Here is a 25,848-nt window from a genome sequence, read left to right on the forward strand (position 1 = left end):
TTTTGTCAAGTATCCCTCTAATACAACTCTTCATTAATATTATATCATATGTTATGTAGATATATTAGACAACTCATTTCAAAATTCAAATTTACATTTACTAATTATATGTTAAATTTGAAGTTATAATAAATTTAAATTTTTGATATATCTTTTAATTAATACCTTATTTATAATGATTTATTTAAAATAATTAATTAATAATTATAAATTTTTATTATAAAATTTTAGTTAATTTTATAAGCCATGATTCAACATGTTATAAACTAATATCAAATAAATGTTCTAAACTAGTATGAAATAAAAATAGTGCTTCATGACCAAACAATTAATGTTATTTCCTTGCCGACATTAAACGACAAAATAGAATTATGAAATTATTTATTTAAATCAGAAGCTGTAGCAGTGGTCGTCAAAATTTACTGGTCATGCTTCCTCCGTTGAACACACGCGATTAGTTAACAGTTAACACATATGAGATATTTATAGACGTATAGATATAAGGAGAGAAGTCGACAGAAATTAGGTCTAGAAACTTCGCCTCGCCGGGAGAGAAACAATGGGGCGGAGGAAGCTCGAAATAAAGCGGATCGAAGATAAGAGTAGCAGGCTAGTGACGTTTTCGAAGCGGAGAACAGGTTTAATTGAGAAAGCACGACAGCTTTCCGGGCTCTGCGACGTCGATGTCGCCGTCATCGTATTCTCCGCCCGCGGCAAGCTATATGAATTCTGCAACGGCCGTACTGCTAACAGGTGCCTTTCATCGTTTTGTTATGTTACTTCGATTTTCTCTCTGAAAATCTGTTCGTATATATATATATATATATATATATATATATATATATATATATATATATATATATATATATATATATATATATATATATATATATATATATATATATATATATATATATATATATATATACTCGTTTTCCTGAGCATCACCTTTAGTTATATAAACTGTGTACGAGATTTTTAGGGAATAAACAAATGATTTTAGGTCTAACCATGCATATATAACATAACACGCAACCACAATATGGTCGAAGGCTCCATTGTTTTGGTGGTATGGGGAGTTTCAAGTCGTTTGTAGTGCGTGAAAGTAATGGACGTCTACTTAGATTTGATTAATGTCTTCTTCTATTTAAGTTGTGCTTGCTTCCCACTTGTTTCCATTTCTGTCATGATAATAACTAACAAAGTAATTAACAACACATTTTTGAATGTTTATAATTGTACTTTTGCTAAGCTATTTTGGTTCATTGTTATATATTAATTACATGATTTTTAACGTTTTTCCTCAGACTTGTTTTTGTCTTTGAATGAGAAAATATAAATTTTGTAAAGACTGTTCTTACTTTAGATTTTCTGTCATGAAAATCTCATGATACGAAGCAAAACCATTCTTATCATACAAGTGGATATAACCTTTATATCTCAAAATCTTCACGATTTGTAACAAGTATAATATTAAATGCCTTCGGATTTTATATGGACCAATATCACTTTGGACTTGTGTGGGCCTCTCTCCAATATAATATTTAGATTTTAATAATAAGAGATTATTCCTTATAGAAATACTCAAATTAGTAGGGAGATGCAAAAAAAATGTATATAATAATAATAATAATTCAATACTAGTTTGCTAGGGTTCTTAGGAGAGATCCCAGAAAATGGCCAACCATTGTGTTTTGTTTTAAAATCATTTTAATCTATCAAATTGGTAATGTAGCATCTCTTTCTTGAACCATGCATAAGGATACAGAGTGTCATTTCCTATTAAGGAGGAAAATGAGTAGAAACTAATAAAAAATAAAATAATATTTAATTTCTCTTATTTAAATTCAACATATATATATATATATATATATATATATATATATATATATATATATATATATATATATATATATATATATATATATATATATAATGCCCTAGCTATCATATTGGTATTATAGTCCTCTATTTCTAGGATATATATATATATATATATATATATATATATATATATATATATATATATAGAGAGAGAGAGAGAGAGAGAGAGAGAGAGAGGTGGGTTCAATTGAAAAAATAAAAAAGGTTGAGAATAGGAGAATCATTCTCAGCCACTCATTTAATCTTAGTATAAAAAGACATAGTGACAAACTTGTAATTATGATAATAACCTTCAATTTCAAATACGTAACTGTATGATAACAGTTCAAACTCATTCTAATCGATCATTCATCATCCAAATTTCTCCTCCAACCTTCAACAATCATCCAGATTTCTTCAATTAAACCATCATCAACATCATCCAATGTTAATCAATCATTGATCTTCGTCAATAACATGTTTATCAACACGATTAAACGGTTAACAAAAAAAATCATTTTTGGTTCTTTTAATCCAACCTTCAATTCTGCTTGAATACGATCAGATCTTCAACATCCACGATTAACTATAGTTCCAGCGTCATTAGATCAACATCATCGATAATCAACAAAAAATCCACTTCACACCATTCATTCAACATCGATTATCAAATAAAACTTCAAAATTGAGGTTAGAAAAAGATCAAATCGTTTTTTTTTTGAAAATTTTCATATAATTCTCTATCAATCTACTATTTTATAAGATTTAAATAGTCAATTAACATTTTGAAAAAAGTTGAATTGTATGCACTCTAAATGTTTGATGCAATGCATAAACTAAATTACCACGTTATATTCATATATTAATATGTTTTCTCACCTGAATCAGTATATGATTATTAAAACAAAAAAACAAATATGCAAGTTTGTATGTTATTCATATGTGAATAACATATAAAAATTATATATATTTGTGAAAATACATTGTAATATTCATATGTGAATATAGTGTGTAATATTCATAAGTGAATATATCATCTAATATTCACAAATGAATATACTATTTAATATTCACATGTGATATACCGTGTAATACTATGTAATATTAAGATATGAAAATATTATCTAATATTCACAAGTGAATATACTATGTAATATTCACAAGTGAATGCATCGTCTAATATTTAAATATGAATATACTATGTTTATTATATGTTATATTCATATAAGAATGATATTTAAATTGTAAAAAAATTAATCATATTTTTTATTCATAAGTGAATAATAAATGTACTGTACTAAACATCTGATTCATTTTTATTCACTTATGAATAAAGATAGCTGAAAATATAAAAAAAAAAAGTTATTTTATCTTAAAACTATATCAATATAGATGTTTATTTGTAGAGAATAAATAAATCATGAATTTTGGTATATTTAAAATCATTTTTCAATAAAAATAGCTTCTTAAAAAAAACGAAAAAACTATGTTTTCGTATATATTAAAGTAATGCTTAGCATAGTTTAAGGAAACATGTTTTGTTGGAAAACACATGTTTATTCCTTTCCCATTTCCGCTGATACGACGGAAGCTTTTGCAGCAAAAATAAATGGGTGGGTGATAATGATTCCCCTATTCTCAACTTTTTTTTTCTCAATTGAACCCTCTCTATCTCTCTCTCTCTCTCTATATATATATATATATATATATAATAATAATAATAAAAGAATAATTTTATTCTCCTTTTAACATATATCACCTTATTAAACTTCTTAATTAATACATATAAATTATAATGTGATATAATTTCACATATTTATTTAAATCAATAATTATAATTTTATAGAACTAAAAAAATCTCTTAATTAATAACTTATTTAAAATAATTGATTAATAACTTTGAATTTTTAGTATAAAAGTTTAATTAATTTTGTAACCGTGGTTCCCACAGTTTATAAACTAGTACTCTAATAAATAAAGATTTTTTTGTCACATGTCGCACTCTCATTCATTTTGTCAAATGTCATTTTGTGGTTATTTTAAAATAATTTATTTTACATATATCATTTTATGGGTTTTTCTATTTTAATAAATTTCATATAATACTTTAATGTAATAATTACAATAAATATAGTAATAAATGAATATCAATTTCATTATTTAGACTTACCTTATTATTTCAAAATTTTCAAATTAAAGTTTATTAGTTTATTTTGTTTATTTATTTAAATTTAAAAGATAAAAAAATCAATTTTAATAATTCATAATTTTTCTTATTTTCTTATAAATCCAAAGTTCTTAAATATTTAGACATTTATATTTAATTTTTTGAAATTAACCCATGTAATACATTGGTCTTACACCTAATGTGTGTGTGTGTATATATATATATATATATATATATATATATATATATATATATATATATATATATATATATATGCGATTGTATAATATTATTTTAATAACCTAAAATAAAAGCAGTTAATTAAGGAATTTTGCAAAGATCGTGTTTATTGGTTATATGAAGATCATGGTCAATTGATTTCTTCTTCATCATATCATTAGGCTCATATTACCATATTCGTATGTCGAATTAAATGTCAAATCAACAATAATGATTGGTGTATAATTGTAATGAAAGATCAAGTAACAATTGTTGAGTAAAATGCTAACGAGCAAGAAAATGAACTTTGCAAAAATCAGAAACTTCAAAAGCTAAAATTAAGTTTCATGTTGATTATAATGAAGGAGGTTAAGAATATGTTCTTTATTTTTTATTTTCACCTTTAACTCAAACTAAACAGCCACACCCTATGCATCGTTATTCTCTTTTCCAAACCTGTTGGTTTATTAGAAATAATGAAGGGGTGGGTCTCCATCAAAAGCTAAAATTAAGTTTCATGTTGATTATAATGAAGGAGGTTAATAATATGTTCTTTATTTTTTATTTTCACCTTTAACTCAAACTAAACAGCCACACCCTATGCATCGTTATTCTCTTTTCCAGACCTGTTGGTTTATTAGAAATAATGAAGGGGTGGGTCTCCATCTTACTTGAGGCTTACCTAGTATTCAATTAAAAAATATGGAGGGGTTGCAATTTCTTTATTGTTGTTGTAAAAGACACATATGCATCAGTCTCGAAAGGTAAAAATGATGAGAATTATCAAGAATGTCTTATTCTTTAAATGTCGGTTTTATACTTGTAACTCCTATCTTATTCTTTCAATGATGAGAATACAACTTGTACACTTGTAATTTATGTCTTATTCTTTCAATAATGTCTCTTATTCTCTTAAGAATGTCTTTTATTCTTTCTCGAATTATATTAGCACCAAAAAAATAATTCTCACATATATAAATTCTCAAATATGATTTCAGTTTTATACTATATTCTCATATAATGATAATAATGATAAGAAGATCAATTGGAATGATACTACATAATGATAAGAATGATAAGAAGATCAATTGGAATGTGATTCTCATTCTTAGAGAATGGTTTGTGCTATATAAAATTACATCTATCATTCTCATGACAATGTCTTTTTTCATTTTATGATTGATTAAAAACTCATATAAGAATCGAAATTGATTAAAGCTTATGTTAGAACAAAAACAAAAATTGATCCAAACGTGATAAGAAAATCGGTCAAATTTGTATCCTAAGGAAATCTCACTTTCCATATAATAAACATAAAAAGTCCATACAAGCCTTGAAAATCACACCCATTTCTAATTGGGATCCCCTTGGTGGTAAAGTTTACTAAATATATATCATACTTGTGATGTTATCAACTAAGACACTCAACTTTCAACCAAGCTAGATACACATCTTATACATGTATCATCTATATGCCTTCTCAAGGTTAACATGAATGAAATGTATTGTAATCCCCTTCTGAAACCCATCAACCAACTTTTAATGTCATTACAAAGGGTCTTCGCTACCCTTTGATTACTTTTACAAAATGTTAAAGGTCAGACCTCTTGAAAATCTTATGTTTTTATCTTTCTTCTTGGACCCTTACACGTTTCTTTAAACATGTAAACTTGGAGCATAATCCTTGCACTCTTCTATTTGCTCTCATAATTCCACATTTTTGTTAAAATTTTCTCATATTTACAACCCGTTTTCTAAAACAAAACTTGTATACTTTTCATTTACATACCATATTACATCATTGGGCACTTATTTATTTTTAGGATGTGTCTAATAGTTGGCTAACCTACGACCAAAAAGATCTAGTCAACTATTATTCCTCCTTTCCTTATGACTAAATTAAGTTTAAGAATAAACCTTCATATGCATACTTTTTTTTAAACGACAAACGATTCAGCGGAAGCCTCACCATAATATTTCAATGGTGACCCCGAGTTCGAGCTCATTTATGGGGAAAACTCAGACCCCAAAGGGATTTCCAGGGAAAACTTCCCACACATGGGATATGCATACTTCTCTTAACCCACGACTTCCATATCAACTTGTAACACTCCAATATCAAAACAAAGTATGCATAAAGAGTTTTCATTTTCAAAACATCCTTCATACAAAATGGGGTACTTTCATACTAACAAAAGGATACTCGGTTATACCGTAGTGTCATAGAAACAACAATAATATACAATGATAGGTCAAGTGTTACTTTATATTATACCAAAACTACAAAAAAGAATAAAACATTTACGTCTAATGTTCCATCTACATGTTAAACTATTTCCTTACCTCATAATATATTTATAATCATACTAACATGACAATGTAATAAGAAAATATGTTTTTATCTACAAGAGAATATATATATATATATATATATATATATATATATATATATATATATATATATATAGGGCTAGATTAATGCGTTTCTCACATTTATTATGTGCTAGAATACCTCAATAGAAATTTAATAATTATTTAGTTAAATAAAGATAGATATTAAATGATTTCCACAATTGTATGTGTATTAAACGATATCCATAATTATAATTTTTTTTTTATGGAAACTAATTAAATTTGTTATTAAAGTCAGCAATAACATTCTTTCAGAATGAATTCGCATCTAGGTTTTTATGTATGTGTTCGTTTTTTGTTTCAGGACTCACTCACTTAAAATACAATAAAGTTGCATAGAATATGAAGAACGAGAGTGTATTCTACTAGAATACACTCTCATTCTGCTAGAATATACTCTTATTCTTCTAGATGCAATTTATTCTAAGAGAATATTATTGTTGACATTAATAACGAATTTAATTAGTTTCCAAAAAAAATAATTATAAGTATGGATATCATTTAATATAGTAGTAATTTTTACAAAAATCTTATTGGTGCATTCTGACACACAATAAATATAAGAAACAGTTGAACCTACCTCTCGCTCTCTCTCTCTCTCTCTCTCTCTCTCTCTCTCTATATATATATATATATATATATATATATATATATATATATATATTTCATACATTCATTCCCCAAGTGAATTGTAACGTCCCAAAATTCAAGACGAAAAATTTCTTTTAGTAAAACATTACTTTAAGCAGATTCATCATTTCAAAACATAAATAGAGTATTAGTTTCCCAAAATACATGTTCGTTATCAGAGTAAACATTCCCAGGCTATCTAAACTATGGTGTGTGCCATGCGATCACCCCGAGCTCCATCATCCGCTACCGGAAGTACCTGAAACCAAAACTGAAAACCGTAAGCACAAAGCTTAGTGAGTTCCCCACCCTACCACATACCATGCATAACCACATAATGCACATACTGGGCCACGCCCGCTAACCTGGGCCTCGCCCCCTACCTCGGGCCTCGCCCGCTACAACGGCCCCGCCTGGCTTCGAGCCCCACTCGGATACAGATCTGTTTCACTTAGGCCTTGTCTGTCACAGGGTCTCGCCCACTAACATATAATAGCACGTAAGCATATCACATCACATCACATGATCTAAACACATACTAACGGTTCTTTTCCTAAGGCCTCGCCTATCTCTGGGCCCCGCCCTTGTCCTGCTACTGATGAGTCATGGAACCCCGTCCATACTCCTGCTGATAGTGAGGTACGGGCCCAGCCCACCCTCACTCCTTCCCTAACTTGGGCCTCGCCCCTGCTCTGCTGCTACTGAGATGTGGAACACCATCCACACTCTGCTATTGGTGAGATACGGGACCTCGCCCACACTCACCTCCCTACCAGGCACATACAAGTATCACACAGACAACAAGTATAAACTATCACATAAACCATTCCTTGGGCACCCGCCCTCTATCATTGGACCTCGTCCCGAATATCATACTAGCATATTGTGCCTAGGGCTAACCCCCGGGTCTTCTACTCATAACTACATGGGCCGGCATTGTGGTCGTAGACCCATTCATACAAAGGGAAACTCACCTGATTCTGCTGAACTACTGCTGCTAATCCCTTTGACCGCTACTTGACCACTGACTCCGAACTGCTGCTCCACTAGCTCCCCGAGCTACCAATATCAACATAACACTTAGTCTAACTTACCTTCAAAGGTCAACTAATCCAACTCTTGCCAAAGTCAAAGTCCTGGTCAAAGTCAACCTCCCAGGTCAACCCTACTCGCCGAGTCACCCTATTGACTCGCCGAGCTCATATGTTCAGAGTCCTTCTATTCGCGACTCGACTCGCCGAGTCTACCGATTACCGAGTCCTGACATGTCCAACTCACCGAGTCTCCATTCGACTCACTGATTTGAGTCTCGACTCGAAGGGTTTGGGGTTTCGCGACCTGACTCGCCGAGTCCAAGAACAGACTCGTCGAGTCCAAGACAATCTTCATCCAACTCGCCGAGTTGTTCTTCCAACTCGGCGAGTTCATGCCCAACTTCATCCGACTCGACGAGCTGTTCATCCCACTCGTCGAGTTCCTCCTCATCTTCAAGCTACTCGCCGAGTCCACTCAAAGGACTCGCCGAGTCCATCCGGTCCTTCATACATGCAGAGGACTTTTGAGTCATGCAGGGACTCAAATCTGTAGATCTGCCCTTCCCAAGCCTATTCCTCACGTAAAGTTGCAAACTTTACTTGTAGAGAAGGAGATCTAAGCAAAATACACCATAAACTAGGGTTTAAGGCAAGGAGGCTCCATAATCAACTCAAGGGCTGCTACTTTATGCTTCTCAAGACCATAATGATGGGTTTTGGTCCTAAGAACATCCTATGTGCTCATACAAACCCTAATGCTTGGATCTAGGCTTCTCTATTGTACATGCAAGTTATCCAAGACTATAAACCCTAATTCTAGCATATGGAAATCGATATCAACATATAATTAGGTTTAAGATATTACCTTGATTGTTATGTAGCAATAACAATCTCAATTCCTCCTTGAATTGACTTTGGAAGGCTTAGAGTCACAAGTGTCACTCCTCTAATGGCTTACAAACACCAAAAGCAAATGGAGAAGGTATAAGGAGAGAGGAGAGGTATAAGAATTCGTCTCTAGGACCTCTTGGGAAGGCATGGACGAATTCATGAGCCTTGGGGGGTCTTTATATAGGTGTAGAGATTAGGGTTTTAGTCCTTATCCTTATCTAGTTGCTTGCCTATCAAGTAACCATAAGATAAGCCTTGAAAACCCTTATCCTAGTCGAATTCTAAGGCCTTATCACCTTAAATTCGTCCAACCTATTAATAAGATAATCCTTACCTTATTTTGTAACTATCACATAATTACAATTCAGCCCCTCTAGTTTAATTAATTACACTTGATCACAAAATTAATTCTTAATTAATTATTGACCAATATTAATTAAACAAATATGATTTCTCCTTTAATATATTATTCTTATAACATATTAATAAATCATAATAACCTCTCTCTCTAGTTATTTCTCCAATCAAGTTGCTTTAGTGAAGGCAACCCAAAAGGACCATGCACCATCGGGTCAAGTACATACCAAAATAGTTATGGACTTAGACACTAATCCAACAGTCTCCCACTTGGATAAGTCTAACAACTATTCTGCGTATGACTTCAGATCCTGATCTGCAATCGTAGCTTTCCAAAGCCGCTGTCAACTCTGATCCTATCAGATACGCGTGTCCTTAGATAAGGGATCATATATTCCTCCATTCTAGATATCATATGAGATATGATTTCAAACCATTCTCTTTGTACTATATCTCGATTCCCGATTTATGACGACTGACTAACTGAACAAATCAAATTAGCCCTAGCCCGGCCGAGCATTTACGTTTGTCATCACAAAATCATCGAGAGACCCAAAGATATCGCTTTTATCCTACCTTGGATAAAAGGAACAGATAAACTTTGATACAATGTTTGCTTGCACTTACTCACCGAATCACACACAACAATATGTTTTATAACACCAAGTTACTAGTGCGTTTACATATTATCAATGTGCAACCGATTTGCAAGATACAACTCACACATCCCGGTTTCAAGAATATAAGATGTTATCGTCTCACCAATCACTCGTGATACAATTCATGGAGTGATCCAAGTGAGCGTGGGTTTAATCCAATGCTCAAATTATATTCATAAGCACTCATGAACGTTGCAACAAACATTTGCTTATGTCTAATACTCTTTTAGACAATCCACACACCAATTCACGGTAGTTTTCATTCATATCTACTTCCAACATATGAACTATTGTGGCCCGTTCGAATAATTCGATTATTTTTAATAAATTCAATTATTCTGGAAGTCAAAACATGCAAATGTGAAACACAAGAATAATACTAATCCCATATGGCCTCAAACCTTTGAGTATAAATAAAACTCCTTTTATTTATCACCATATCGATTACTCATTATTTGTCGTTTCGGGTAATCAACTTCTTACTTGAATTATTACACTTGTCCCATGCTCTTAGCATGCACACAATGTTTACCTATGGTTCTTACTTTTGTGAAATAGATCAAATTGAACACATTTCCAATCATTCTCATTTCACAACTCGAAATCCTTTTTCATAAGTGTGAGAATATCAAATATTTGCCACTTATAGAATATGCTAGATTCTAATACTTTATGCAATGATCCTTTCGAAATATCATTGCACCAAGGTCACAAAGACTATTGCCAATGAAATTACAAAGTCTTCTATCGGAAATTGTTACAATACAATTCCTTAGATATGATGTCTCTCACTCAAAGTACATCCTTTTGCATAAAAGTTTCTAATCTAGTCATAGATTTTCAATATTCAATTCCCAATATGGATACGCTTCCATATTTTCCATATGACAACTCATTCTTAATAGAATCTTTTTCTATTCATGATAATGTCGATATTGTCCATCCAATATGGAAATATTTCCATATTTTCCAATACTATACTTCCAACTACTCACAAGCGACCAATCCTCATTGAACTTTGGATTGTCCTTTGATAGTTGTTTAATTATTTTAGTCAAAACCAATTCTAGTCCCTTTTCCCTCTAAATGCGCACGACATTTGGAAAATTGTAGAATGGTCAAATATCAAAGCATTTGCAATCGATCCTATACCCGAAGCGTATGGGACACGACGCATAATGTTTTATTTGCTATGTTCTCAAAATTCGAATTGTGAAGAGAAATGTCGTAATCATAATCGAAATTTTAGGAACACACTATGTACCCTTGACTAAATTTATTAACATTTCTCAACCTAAACCTTTAGATTTGAAATGAAATATAATATTCTCTCCCTTAATTATAGCAAAACAACTTTACAACCCTTACGACTTTGCAAGGTATAACTCTTGTTTTCTATAATTAATATTGCCAACTTGCAATATGTGCCTTAATAATCATACAATCATAACATTTATGCTCCCACTATCATGATGATTATTATAAAACATAACACTTATGCTCCCACTAGCTTCGACATGTATTCATAAACATCTTAACTTTCAGAAAAACAATGCTTATTGAATTTCTTAAGTTCATGTTTCTCATACTTAGTGCTTTGATAATCTTTTATCAATGCTTCTTGAACTTAAACACCTTTGCCTTCGATAGTTCATATGTGTGTCTAAACACTTAAGACTAATTGCCAAACCTCACAATTCAAATTATGGAAAGGGATACCGTAACCATAATCGAATTCGAGAATGCAATTTTACAATCACTATCTTCTTAAAATCTCTCTTAGTGAAAGCATTTCCTCACAATCATTTTCATGAAGGAGGAAATCTTATGACACTTAGATTTAAATGGTGTATGTGTTCCTATCCATGTAAATTTGTTAAAACTAAAGTTTACGACAAATTCAAACTTCATATGGACCGAACTTTCTTAATCTTGATTTCTTGCCTTATGGTAGCACAGCTGCCCACCATGTCTTCCAAGTAGTTAAGCAACTCACCCTTTCCTATCAATGTACCTTTCATTGATTAAGGTGCTTTGCCTTTTATGCGTTCAAAATGAGAACTCATAGAACTCACATGCATAATTAACTCGATTGGATTGGCACAGAAACAAAATAATGTCAACACGATAGGTTGTAAACCTCAACTCGTGTGCTAGTGATGATCGACAATGTTTATTTGATTTGTTCTTGAAACCTTTCAAGACCATTAAGACTCCCACTTACTCCTTGACATATAAGATTCTCTTGTCAATAACCATTTCTTGACAAACAAATATCCAAGAGTTAATGTAGCTCATATCAAAATACTTCATAAATTGGTCCTAGTTGGTCTTTGTCTTATCCAAGACATCACAACTTTCCACATTTTATGAATGTTATAAACCTTACTTTTTCACTCGATGTCACAATCTTAACTTTAAGACTTGTTATTGGAACGAAGTATGATTGACTTATTGATTTAACCATTTCTTCAATTCTTGATTCCTCTTCTTAGACATACAATTGTACTAAGACTCATTTAGAGGATTAATTGAGATATGGTTCTTAATCATTAAGACCTATCATAAAGCATAAAAGGTACTCTCCCATCTTCTTAGAATGGAGAAACTTTTATCTTTCTGCCTACTTGATTCTTCTTATTCGTTCTGCTATTGATCTAAACCCTTTAATCAATTCAGAATTACACTTAATCTTATAAGTATAATCATATTTACTAAACCTTTAGTAAATCATGACGAATATATTTTTTACTCTTATGGTGGACTTGATCAACACGCAACTTTGTGTATTCGATCTCCAAGTCCTTCACTTGACACTTTGTCAATGAATTAGTCTAATTTCCAAATATGAAATTTCTCATTCATTGTGCAACCAAGTTGCATGATTCCAAATTTCTGTCCAATTGAAACTTGGGCGATGAGAAACTCTCCTTATTTGGTAAATTCTCGACTTTTCCATAAACACGATAAATAAGAATCATATCCATTTGTTGTAGAAATATGTAAACACCAATTTTCATAACGATTTCATTGCAAGGAAATAAGCAAATAAATAAATAAGTCAAACGAAAATTTATTTTATTTATAAAAGCAGCGGAAAACATTTGTCCTTACAATGCAAAATCCATTGAAAACTATGTATTTCAAAAGAAAATTTTCTAACAACTCTATCATAACTTTCTAAGCTCAAAATCTAATCTTCAAGTCCATGCGATCAAGATCCATTCCTTGTGATTAGATTCATCTTGCTCTTTCACCAAGCTTCCTTTCTTTTCACCGATCCTGTAAAACATTCAAATGCAATCTTATTACATTATGTATTAAGAATTAATGAATAGGAACTTAATGGAGTTAGATAGTGGATTTTACCTGAAGCGCAGCCATACTCTTTGACTCTCCTATATTCTGGACTCTTCGGGCTCTTTGGGCAGACTTGTATCCAACGCCCTTTCTTTTGGCAGTAAACGCAGGTCGGTTCTCCCAGAACGTCCTCGGAAGCATGGTCGGTTGACTTTTCCAACAAATACGCTCCATTGCTTCGCCAAATCATTTCTGATTCAACAGCAATGAGCATGTAAGTTAGTTCAATGAGGTTGTCGTCATGATCCATCATATAATACTTTCTTTTGAACTCATTATATGATTTAGGAAGTGACTGCGAAACCCAATTTACAACCAACTCATCTGGGAATGACACACCCAACATTATCAACCTATCAATGTGTGATTTCATTCCTAGAACGTGGGCACACACGGGTTTACCATCTTCATGTTTCATTTCCAATAGGGCCTTAGTGATATTGGACCTTTCAATTCTTCGATCTTGTGGGTTGGGGAGAACAATAGGAAGAGGAGGAGGAAGTGAAGCATGATTTCTCGTTCCTCGATTGAATCTTGGAATACCATCTTCATGTGGAATGCTTGTTCCACGGGATTTGGGAAGACCATAGTTGTCGAACTTTGACATCTACAAAACGGGAAAAAAACAAATTCAAGTTAGTTGATTGATTGGGTCCTTAGTAAATCACCCAAATAAGATACTAAGGCTAGGTCCCAACACAATATTCTACAACTCGGGAGAGGGATGCCGTAACCTTAATTGCAGAATATTTGAAGGTAAGTGAGTGACGATTCACTAATTTCCACCACGAAAAACGAAAAGGAATTTAAGTTTTAAATCTATGAAAACTCCTAGATTCTTTAAGATTCATTGAACTTTCAATGGCATGTTTAAATCTCGATATGCCCCTCTTGTTTGTGACTGGAATGCTGAGGATCACAAAGCGGGTGTGAATAACCATGCAAACTTACATGGTGCCCTCACATGTTACAGTCACATATTCGATGTGCCGGTAAACCACACACGCTCCACCGAACTATGACAAACATTGAGTCACCCTTTGCTACCTTTGCTTAGAACCATTTAGTGTGCCGGTAAACCACACACGCTCCACTAACGTCTTCGCAAGGGCACAAAGTGTAATTTCATGGAATTGCATCAATTCACTTTTGCCTAAGTAACTAAGATTGGGAATTTTTATGAAAACATTTAGTTACTTTAATAATTATACTTATAATGGAAGGTTTCGTCCTATCCTACCCATTCGGCTAACGACCCTCCACTAGTCAAGAGTGCGGTGGGTAAGAGTGGATACCCATTCAATCGCCATTTTATAGGCAATTTCATTAAACACCCCTTATAGACTAGCTTCGTGAATGAGGCCTACTAACGGTAAGACTGACTTTTACTCATACATATATATAATGTTAGACTTTTAATGTTATATATAGTATAGGGTGTATTTTACACTTTTAAAATATTAGGTGGTCTAATTTAACAATTATACTTTTAATTCAATTAAATTGTAAACCTAAACTTTTATGGATTTATTAAACCTCTTTTAATTATACACCTTAATTAATTAATAAAACCATAAGGGTGTGATTTGAACTTTTTCAAAACTATACTAGAGTTTTAGAATTTAACATTCCTAATTAAACTTTTAATCAACTTTTAAATTCCAAAACTTGAGGGCAAGTTTTGAAACATTTCAACACATTAGGGTTCAGAATTTAAATATATATATCAAAATCAAACCATTTAATCAAAATTTAAATTCCAAAACTTGAGGGCAAGTTTTGAAACCTTTTTCAACACATTAGGGTTTTAACAATTTAAATTTCAAAGCAACAAACTTTTGGGTTCAAATTTAAACTATAAAACTAAGGGGAAAATATGAAACTTTTCATAACAACAAGGATCAAATAACAAATAATCTAAATTAACAATTAATTACATAATTATCCATATTTGATTTATTTAATGATTTCTTGCAAAACAATTTACCAATTTAGTCAAAATAATTAATCAATTATCACATAAGGAAACAATTATCTTATTAATTGATAAATATTTTCAATTAGATCAAAAATATAGTCATATATATCAAAAATCGGATTTGTATTGATCTAATATGATAAGGTAACAATCCATAAGCAAAAACAGCAAGAAATCGCGAAATACCCTCCATCTGACGAGTTGACTCGTCGAGTCAGGCTTGGACTCGTCGAGTCTGCATGGACTCGGCGAGTCCAGCCTCCAGAACACCAAAAAAAACGAATTTTTTTGAACATGTAATGCATCAATACATTGAAACCAACCAGTCTCTGATACCACTGATGGGTTTTGGTCCTAAGAACATCCTATGTGTTCATACAAACCCTAATGCTTGGATCTAGGCTTCTCTATTGTACATGCAAGTTATCCAAGACTATAAACCCTAATTCTAGCATATGAAATCGATATCAACATATAATTAGGTTTAAGATATTACCTTGATTGTTATGTAGCAATAACAATCTCAATTCCTCCTTGAATTGACTTTGGAAGGCTTAGAGTCACAAGTGTCACTCCTCTAATGGCTTACAAACACCAAAAGCAAATGGAGAAGGTATAAGGAGAGAGGAGAGGTATAAGAATTCGTCTCTAGGACCTCTTGGGAAGGCATGGACTAATTCATGAGCCTTGGGGGGTCTTTATATAGGTGTAGAGATTAGGGTTTTAGTCCTTATCCTTATCTAGTTGCTTGCCCATCAAGTAACCATAACATAAGCCTTGAAAACTCTTATCCTAGTCGAATTCTAAGGCCTTATCACCTTAAATTCGTCCAACATATTAATAAGATAATCCTTACCTTATTTTGTAACTATCACATAATTACAATTCAGCCCCTCTAGTTTAATTAATTACACTTGATCACAAAATTAATTCTTAATTAATTATTGACCAATATTAATTAAACAAATATGATTTCTTCTTTAATATATTATTCTTATAACATATTAATAAATCATAATAACCTCTCTCTCTCTAGTTATTTCTCCAATCAAGTTGCTTTAGTGAAGGCAACCCAAAAGGACCATGCACCATCGGGTCAAGTACATACCAAAATAGTTATGGACTTAGACACTAATCCAACACATAATGTGCTTAGATCTGAAGTAGCAACTTCAGATCTGGCTTCTAACTCAAAATAATAACATTATGGCGAAAAAGCCCCAACAACCACACATAGATCTAGGTGCAAAAAGGGTCCAGGAACTAGTGTATTACCTCCAAATGCTCAGAATGAACTCACAATCCCAGATCTATAGTCCCTTCTTGCTCCTCCAAGTTCCTTCTTCCTTCTCCAAGCTTTAATGCACCTTCCAAGGCAACAAATGGCTCAATCAAAGGATATGACGGCTAGGGTTTGGTATCCAGGGCTAAAGAGGCGGTAAGGAACCCTAGGAAGAAGATTAAGACGTTTATATAGGCTCCGAGTCCCGAATTTAGGGTTTTCCACGCACAGACCAGACTCGCCGAGTCACCTTGGCCGACTCGCCGAGTCGGTCACTTACTCCTCGACCCGGATCCCGCTCGGACTCGCCGAGTTCCTCCTTGGACTCGCCGAGTCGCCCCTTAAGATTAAGGTTTTCTTTCCTTTGGCCTTCAAAACTTTGGGTGTTACATGAATTATCTTTGTCTCTAGATAGTTAGCTAAAGGAACCAAACACATGTACAATATTTATATTTAGGTAGCCTTGAAAGTATAAACCCTCATTTTTGAGTTCCCACAAAGTTCATCGTTTTAGGTACTCTCCATATTTCTAGGTAGTTGCCCATAAAGTTTGTCATCATGTGTACTAACCTTAATTATAGGTATCCCACATTGTTCATCATGAGGGGTACTACCTTCATTTCCACGTAGCCAACAAAGTTCATCATCACAATTACTACCCTTAATTCTCGATAGCCCACATATTTATCGTCTAAGTTTCAATCTACTATGTTATGCCAACATTACACATCATATTACTTCAATACATATAGTTCACATGAGTTTTACACTCAACTATTTCCCTTTTACTACTTAGTGGCCACCATACATATATAATTAACATCAATAAACTTTGTCTTAACACCTACAGATCAAAAAATATATGTATGCATAGTCCATCCATTACTTTGACACGGTCCCTCATATAGGAATACCCTTACTGACTGATACTTATTTAGTTAACATAACAATCATTATTTCATGGTTTCAACCTACAAGCATTTTTATAACTACCAAAACATTTAACACCATGTTGCATCATTCATAACCCTCTAATCTTAACCATTACAATTATGTTGCCAATCTAATTAAGATCATACACTTCGCTTATCAATATATATATATATATATATATATATATATATATATATATATATATATATATATATATATATGCGTGTGTATATGCAGGGGCGTAGCTACCCATTGCTAAGGTAGGTCCTAGGACCTACCTTTTCTCTATTTTAATACAACAATTATATATAAAAAACATAAAGGAACTACCTTATTTTTGCCAAAAGACTTATATTTTCATACTTTTTTCCGTTTTATTAATATAAGGAGCTACTTTAATTTTGGTTCTAGATTCGTCACTGTGTATATGTATGTGTTTTCAAGAACATAGTTAAAAAAAGATTAATATATAAGTCAACACATAATCAATGAGATATATAAATATATAATACAAAATATTTCTATAAACATTGCAATATAAATTAAAGCTTATAATCCATTGGATAACATACTTGGTATAATGATGAACACTTGACGTAGACGCAGACTTAGATAGTGGTAGACGTAATGTCCTAGCACAAAAAATTCCATGTGAATGTGATATCTAAAGTATATAACTATCGGTTTAAGTGTTTTTATAACGGATTATACATATACATTAACATACATCTATTACTCTTACTCCTACATTTATACAATTCATTAAGAATGAGACTTGAATCCTCAATCTTTGAGTGATGGAAATCTATCTGTCAACTTTTGAATTTGCTAGGCCAAAGGCCCGTTGGTACTATCATTTTAAGTGTATAGAGCTTGAATCTATAGAATGCAATATGTTTCCCTAATTACGAAGATATAGAACAGTAAACAGAATCTAAAGTGTGTTTTTTGCTTAACTAGAAAACATGAATATATATATATATATATATATATATATATATATATATATATATATATATATATATATATATATATATATATACACACACACACACACACTAAGGTGTTGCATATTGATACTAAGGTGTTGTTTGTTTTTGGAAAAAAAAACTTCTTCAAACCTTTTATTGTTGCCCGGCACAGCACACGCGCAACACTTTTCATCTCGCAGTTGTTTGTTTTTTTTACAAGTCTTCTGAGTCAAAAACCTCTGCGCATGCTCTGTTTGTCGCAACACTTGTACTGCCTCTTCCAACCTTTTCTTCTTCTTTTTTTATTGTTGAAATTTTAATTATATATTGTTAAAATTTCATTTCACATTTTTTTTTTGTTTATTCTTGTCGAATTTATTTTTTGTTTTTTTTATATTCAATAATGATAATTTTTTGATTAAATATCATTATTTTTTACTAAAATATCTTTATTTTTTACTGGAATATCATTAATTTTTACCGAAATGTTATACATTATTAAATTTTACATATGAAAAAGCTATTTTTGGTTTATAAAATTAGTTTATTTTAATTTTTTAATATCTGCAGCAGTATGCAGATATTAAAAAAACAAACACGCTTCTTATTACAATCTGCAACCATTTGATCCACCTCTTCTACTGCAGAGGGTTGCAGCGGTGAACATCAAACTTCATGAATTTTTGCTTCAGAAAATCAAACAGCACCTAAAACATAATATCCATTTTTTGTAAGTATTTTCACAAAGTAAGACAAAAGTATATTCGTAAGGAAGAGCTATGTGGCACTATCTTCCTCTTGTAAAAATGTATATTTTTATGTAGTTAAGTAGCCCAATACTAGACATCTGGCCCACATACTTTACCCATTATTTTATCTATTTTGGTAATACAATAGGAATATAGTATTAATCATAAATGTTTATATGGACTACTAGTTTATAACTCGTGGAAACCACAGTTATAAAATTAATTAAACTTTTATAGTGAAAACTCAAAATTATTAATCAAACATTTTAAATAAATTATTAATTAAAATATATTTTTTAGTTATATAAAATTATAATTGTTAATTTAAATAAATATATAAATTATATCATCTTATAATTTGTATTAATTTTATTGTAATGTTAATAATTTAATATAATTAGAATGAGAAATTTAAAATTTAAAATTGAAAATTAAAAACTAATATGTTAATAAATAACATGCATTAATTAAAAAGACTAATATGGTGACACATGTCAAAAGTAGAATAAAATATGTATTTATTAAAAGCCTAATAAGATGACACATGTCAAAAGAAGATTAAAACTATTCTTTTATTAGAATAAGAAGATTAGGCCTTGATTTTGTTTTCCCAATGTGTTTCTTTTGTAGTTTAACTAGTTGGGTTGATCCTTGTACTTTTGTGAATTGCTGCAAAAAAAAAATTTTTGTAAATTTTTTGGAAAGAAGTATGGTATTAATTTGTATAAGTTAAAAAATCTTAAAAGAACCATGAAAAAAATATGTAAAATTCTCTAGAAAATAAAGTTTAAAAAAAAGTTGTCCAACTTAAACCACACATCAACTTCGTTGATTTTTCTTATAATCTTATTATAAACACTACCTGAAATATAATATAACAAAACTTATGTCCATTCTTTCATAATTGTTAGTAATGATACCCCTCCGTACGTTGCCTAAAGTTTTCCATGTAAAAATTAGTGGGAAATAGGTGTTATTATGTAAAAACGAAAAAGTGTTAAAAGAACTATGCAAATAGATAGATTTATACTTCATAAAAATAACAAAGGTTCAAAAACACGTAAACAAATTGTTTAGGTAAAAAAACTTATTTTAAAGAACATAAAAACTAAAGTTATTGTTAGATTTTGAGTCTAAGAATATCACTATTAACTTGTATAATTCAAGGATTGTGATTGCAAAACTTTCCAAAATATGTGATTTCGACCTTATAGCATGAGGTATCATGAAATCTAATTTGGGATAATCCAAGAATAACTTGGAATTCAGACTACTTCTAAATTCGAATTACAGAAAAGTATCTTGTTGTTTTGCGTTTTTGGTGAGATAGATAAATGAAAAGAATCAATTTTGGGTATCAAAGTTGTTAACCATTTTCTTGAACATTCGTCTTCCTATTATACAAGGAAGAAGGTGGTTAAAACAGTTACACACCAAACTGGCCCCAAAATTAGTTGTTGTAATGGTAGTTTTAGGACAAACTCGTTTCTTACATCAGCATGATGTCATTACCTATTTTTGGCTGGACATATATGTTCGAACGCTTTCCTGTTATAGAAATTTGTTTAGGTTTTGGGGCGCTACACCGAGCCCTGAAGGGGCTCTGCCCCTCGGACCCCGCTAAGGGCACTGCCTCTAGACCACGCCAAGGGCAACGCCCCTGGACCCACTATATACCTAAATCAACATTTAATACTTCGAGTGTGCACCTCGCACCTCCAATCTCAGTTAGTAAACTAAAGTTAGCATTATAGAAATTATGATTATACTAAAATATGCTGAAAACACTAAATCACCAACAATTATTAAAAAAGTTGGGAAATTTTTGTAAAAGGATTCTTAGAAAATAACACCTTTTAAAAAAGATGTAACCGAAATTGCAAAAATATTTTCAATTAAAAAAAAAACTAAGCATTTTTGAAAAAATAAGTTTCAAGAAAAGTTTATGTCAAACTTGTAAAATTCAAGGAAAAGTCGTGAGGAATTTATAAAAGTGTTTTATACTAAATTTGTAAAACAAATTAAAATCAAGGCCAAAGTTGTAAATAATGAAAGTTGGAGGGGGGAAGGAGGCGTAGTCGTGTATCTTCGTAAAGAGGATGGAGTCTTTCCCTCTCAACTCATTCAACCCAATGTCACACTACCTTTTGTTGTTTTTCTCTCTTCCATCTTTTTCAACCCACAACATATGTAAACCTTATATTTCTCAATTTACTCAATCCATTTGCCACATCATTAATTGTCATTTAATTAAATTAGAAAATATAAAATAAAACATTGCATTTTTTCTTTAAAAAAACTTTTGTTAATTTAAATAAATAAAAAAATCTAAAATAAAAAAAAAAGAATTTCATATATACCCTTCTTTAACATTAAAATATCATATTTACCCAACTTAATTTTTAAATATCATATTTACCCTTGATAAAATTTCTATATATCATATATGTCATTTTTAAACATCAAAATATCATATATGCCCTTCTTAAATATCAAAATATCGTATATGTACTTTTTAAACATCAAAATATTAATGGTAATATTTAAAATATCCTCCATCTACAACATGATAATAATCAACAACAATCAAAATTAAACAATCAAAATATACATTTCATAGAGAGGGTAGAAGATGATTCTTTTTGTTTGTTAAGAGGGCGACATTCCAACAACTTTGAAGTTCACATTCCATTATCATAGACATAAGGATAATATGGTTAAATTTTTTAATTATTATAATAATTCTATGGTATAAAAATGATTATAAAATATTAAAAATATTATAAAAAAGGATTTGGGAAAATATGATATTTTGAAGGTTTATGAAGGATAAATATGATATTGAAAAATTAAGCCGGGTATGATATTTTGAAGTTTAAGAGGGATATATATGAAATTCCCCCATTAAAAAAAATCATGCATTAAAAAATGAAAAGTTTACAAAATTATATACCTAAAAAAACAAAAGAAAAAAGAAAAAATGAATCATAATGAATCACATGTAGGGATGAGCATACGACCCGTTGGACCGGACCGGACCGGAAAAAACCGGGACCGGACCTAGACCGGAACGGATATACATATTTATGGACCGGTTTTCGGGTTTTGTTTTTACCGCTAATCGGGTTTCGGGTTTGGACCGGACCGTACCCGGAATACGGGATTTAACCCGGACCGGACCGAAAAAAATTTTCTCCTTAAAATATATAGATAAGGATATTGAATTATTAGTTAATGTTATATATAACATTATGTATAAAACTTGATGTTTTTATTGTAACATTATTTATAGATCTTAATCAACGTTTGTTCCTATCACTTTACAAGAAAAAATGTATCTAACATGTTATTTTTTGTTCAAACATGCAAAAAAAAATTTTAAAAAAACATGCAAATTTCTTTATAAAAACATGCAGTTTTTTTTATAAATAATGTTGTTTTTTGTTGTTTTTTACACAAAAAAGCTGTTAAAATGCAGTTTTTTTGTATTAACAATGTTGTTTCTTTTTTGTTAAAACATGCATTTTTTTATAAAAAATGTAGTTTTTGTGCTAAATAGTGTAATTTTTATTTGTTCCAAATGTTAATAAGGTTTGTATTTTTTTGTAAACACCTCATTTGCACGTGATCTAAGTAAAGTCCCGCATTGTCCCAATTTCAAAGCCTAGTTCGGTCCAAAACCCGAAACCCGGTTTAGTATCCGAGACCGGACCGGACTGAACCCGAACCCGTACATCCAAAAACGATCCGGTTTTCAGGTAAGAAAATTCACGATTTTCGGTCTTTCGGGTTTTCGGTCTTCGGGGACTGGACCGAACCCGAACCCGTACATCCAAAAACGGTCCGGTTTTCGGGTAAGAAAATTCACGATTTTCGGTCTTCGGGTTTTCGGTCTTCGGGCCGGTCTGGTCCGGGTTTGGCCCGTTGCTCATCCCTAATCACATGTATGCATTTAATATTTATATGCTTATTATTATCATAGAGGTCTCAATATGTTTTCTTTGGGATTAATTACATTAGAGAGAGAGAGAGAGAGAGAGAGAGATTTGTAAAACCTGTACAAAAGCTCCAAAAATGAATCCACATGAGCCCGCAAAATCACGGAAGCACAACTTGGAGGTACTGGCGATACCTCCCAAAAAAATCAATGGCTTTGTGCTCCCTATATAATAAACAATAAGGAAGAGCGAAAGAGATTCATACCTTGCTCTCTTTTAGGGTAGAAGGAGTTATTCCCTTTTAACTCACTCAACCCACTAATATAGCTTCACATGAGTTTTTTTTTTCTCTTCTCTCTTTTTCATCTTTCCGAACCCACAACCATAGAAATTCTATCTGTTTCAACTCATTCAACCCACTTACCATATCATTATTTTTTATTTAATTAAAGTAAAAAAAAATATAAAATAAAACAAAACATAACAAAGCATTTTTTTCTTTAAAAATAAACTTTTGCTAAAGCATGTTTTATCATATTTTAAAAACGTTTATAATATTTGCTTTATCATATATCATATACAATATAATTTTAAATAAAATATGCACAATTTATTAAAAAAATAAGATAGAAAATAAATAAATATGTTTTAATAAAATCTATAAACTATAGGGACTAAAATAGAACATGAACTCATTTAGATAACCTTTTGAAAGTTGTAACCATAAACCTACCTTTTCCTAAATGAGCCGCCTCCATCATCTACAAAGTGTAACTATTTTTAAAAAAACACCCCTCCATGTTTGGTGTGTGTAGAGTATAGAAAAATAGTAGAGAGGGAGAGACAGAAGCATCAAGCAACCTGCTGCCTTTAAGATTTGCGGGTGTACCAACTTGCTCAATCGACAGCCCGCTCCTCCAAGGGTGGAGCTTTATAGGGGCAGAGAGAGGGGGGGGGGGGGTTGTGCCCCCTGATTTTTTTGTTAGAAATAACCTCTCTACTTTAATTTTATACATATTAGACCCAAAAATATAAAATTTTGGCGCCGCCATGTTCATCGATTTTTATATGTATTATATTCGCATAGAATCGGAAACTGCCGGTACCGTCTCAATCCACTGTCGCTCAGTCGACAACTTGCTCCTTTCGCCTTCGCACGGAATCGAAAACCCCTGGTACAGTCTTAACCTGCTACACAAACCACCATTAACTCCCTCCTCCCTTATAGAAAAGGAACGTGCAAACCATTAGACTAAACATTAATTACATCGGCAATTCGTCTTTGCATTGGGCATGGAAGATGACTCATAAAATGAGTATTTGTAGAGTCGAAGCGAACTACACGTGAATATCTTTACATTTTTGCTAAAGCTTTGATTATCCTTTATCGTGACCGATACTTTCACAAACCTAAAATTAACGACGTCAACCAATTGTATATGATACATGAAAGACAACCATGGATTCCATGGAATACTAATGTGCCATAATGTATGGCCCAGTCAATATATGTGAGGTGATAAGAAACAGTCGACAATAATTTTAGAAGCATTGGCGTCACATGCATGATCTTTGGATATGACATGAAATTTTTGATGCACCAGATGCCAACGTCATCAATGTTCTAGACCAATCATCAATATGTATTCAACAATAGCTACCTTGAGAAATCGTATGATTTGTCGTTGCAAGTGAATGGAACACCATACAAGTGTGGGTACTACCTTGTGGGATACATCCAAAGTTAACTACATTTGTGAAAACATTCTCATGTCTAACCGACGAAAAACGATTAAAGTCTAAGGCGGGCCAAGAATCAGCTAGGAAGGATGTTAGACGAGCATTTGAAGTTCTTAAGAGACGTTAAGAGGCGTTGGCAAATACTTAAAGTCCCAACACAATCATATGAGCATACAAGAATGCATAGCTTGATGCATGCATGCACCATTTTGCATAAGGATATTTTAGAAGATGAAGGAAAAATGATTGGCCACTACAACGAAGACGAAAATTTACCAATAATCGAAGGAGTGTGTATTAGTACGCCGGAATTGATGGCGAGCACAAGGGAACTATACGACCGCATTGGACATCAAAACCGTCATGTTGATTTGGTAGAACACATTTGCAATACTCATCTAACTCTTATCGATGAAAATTTGTAGGACGATTTGTTCGGCAATACAAATAAGGATTCAAAACATATATTCAGACGACGATATGACCTAAGATGAGGTGTGACGTACTATTTTAATATGCTTCAGTTTTGTTTGAATTTAATTAATGAAATAGTTTTCTTTTTATTAACTTTATATAATTGTTATATTACATATTTATACATTTATTTATTTTTATTTTTAAAAAGTAAAGGGTAATAATAGGTGATTATTTTCTATGAACGAGGG

General features: G+C 31.7%; 1 protein-coding gene across 1 annotated transcript in view; it reads left to right on the top strand.

The window, feature by feature from the left end:
- The first annotated feature begins 429 nt into the window (after positions 1-429).
- Positions 430-25,848, top strand: part of LOC111888783 (agamous-like MADS-box protein AGL27) — a 28,486-nt gene continuing 3,067 nt past the window's right edge. Inside the window, exon 1 of the mRNA XM_023884891.3 lies at positions 430-753. Coding sequence (XP_023740659.1) covers positions 560-753 — 194 coding nt within the window. The 5' untranslated portion in view covers positions 430-559. The remainder of the gene's footprint in view (positions 754-25,848) is intronic.

This window comes from Lactuca sativa, chromosome 4, assembly GCF_002870075.4.
Source record: "Lactuca sativa cultivar Salinas chromosome 4, Lsat_Salinas_v11, whole genome shotgun sequence".
NCBI lineage: Eukaryota > Viridiplantae > Streptophyta > Magnoliopsida > Asterales > Asteraceae > Lactuca > Lactuca sativa.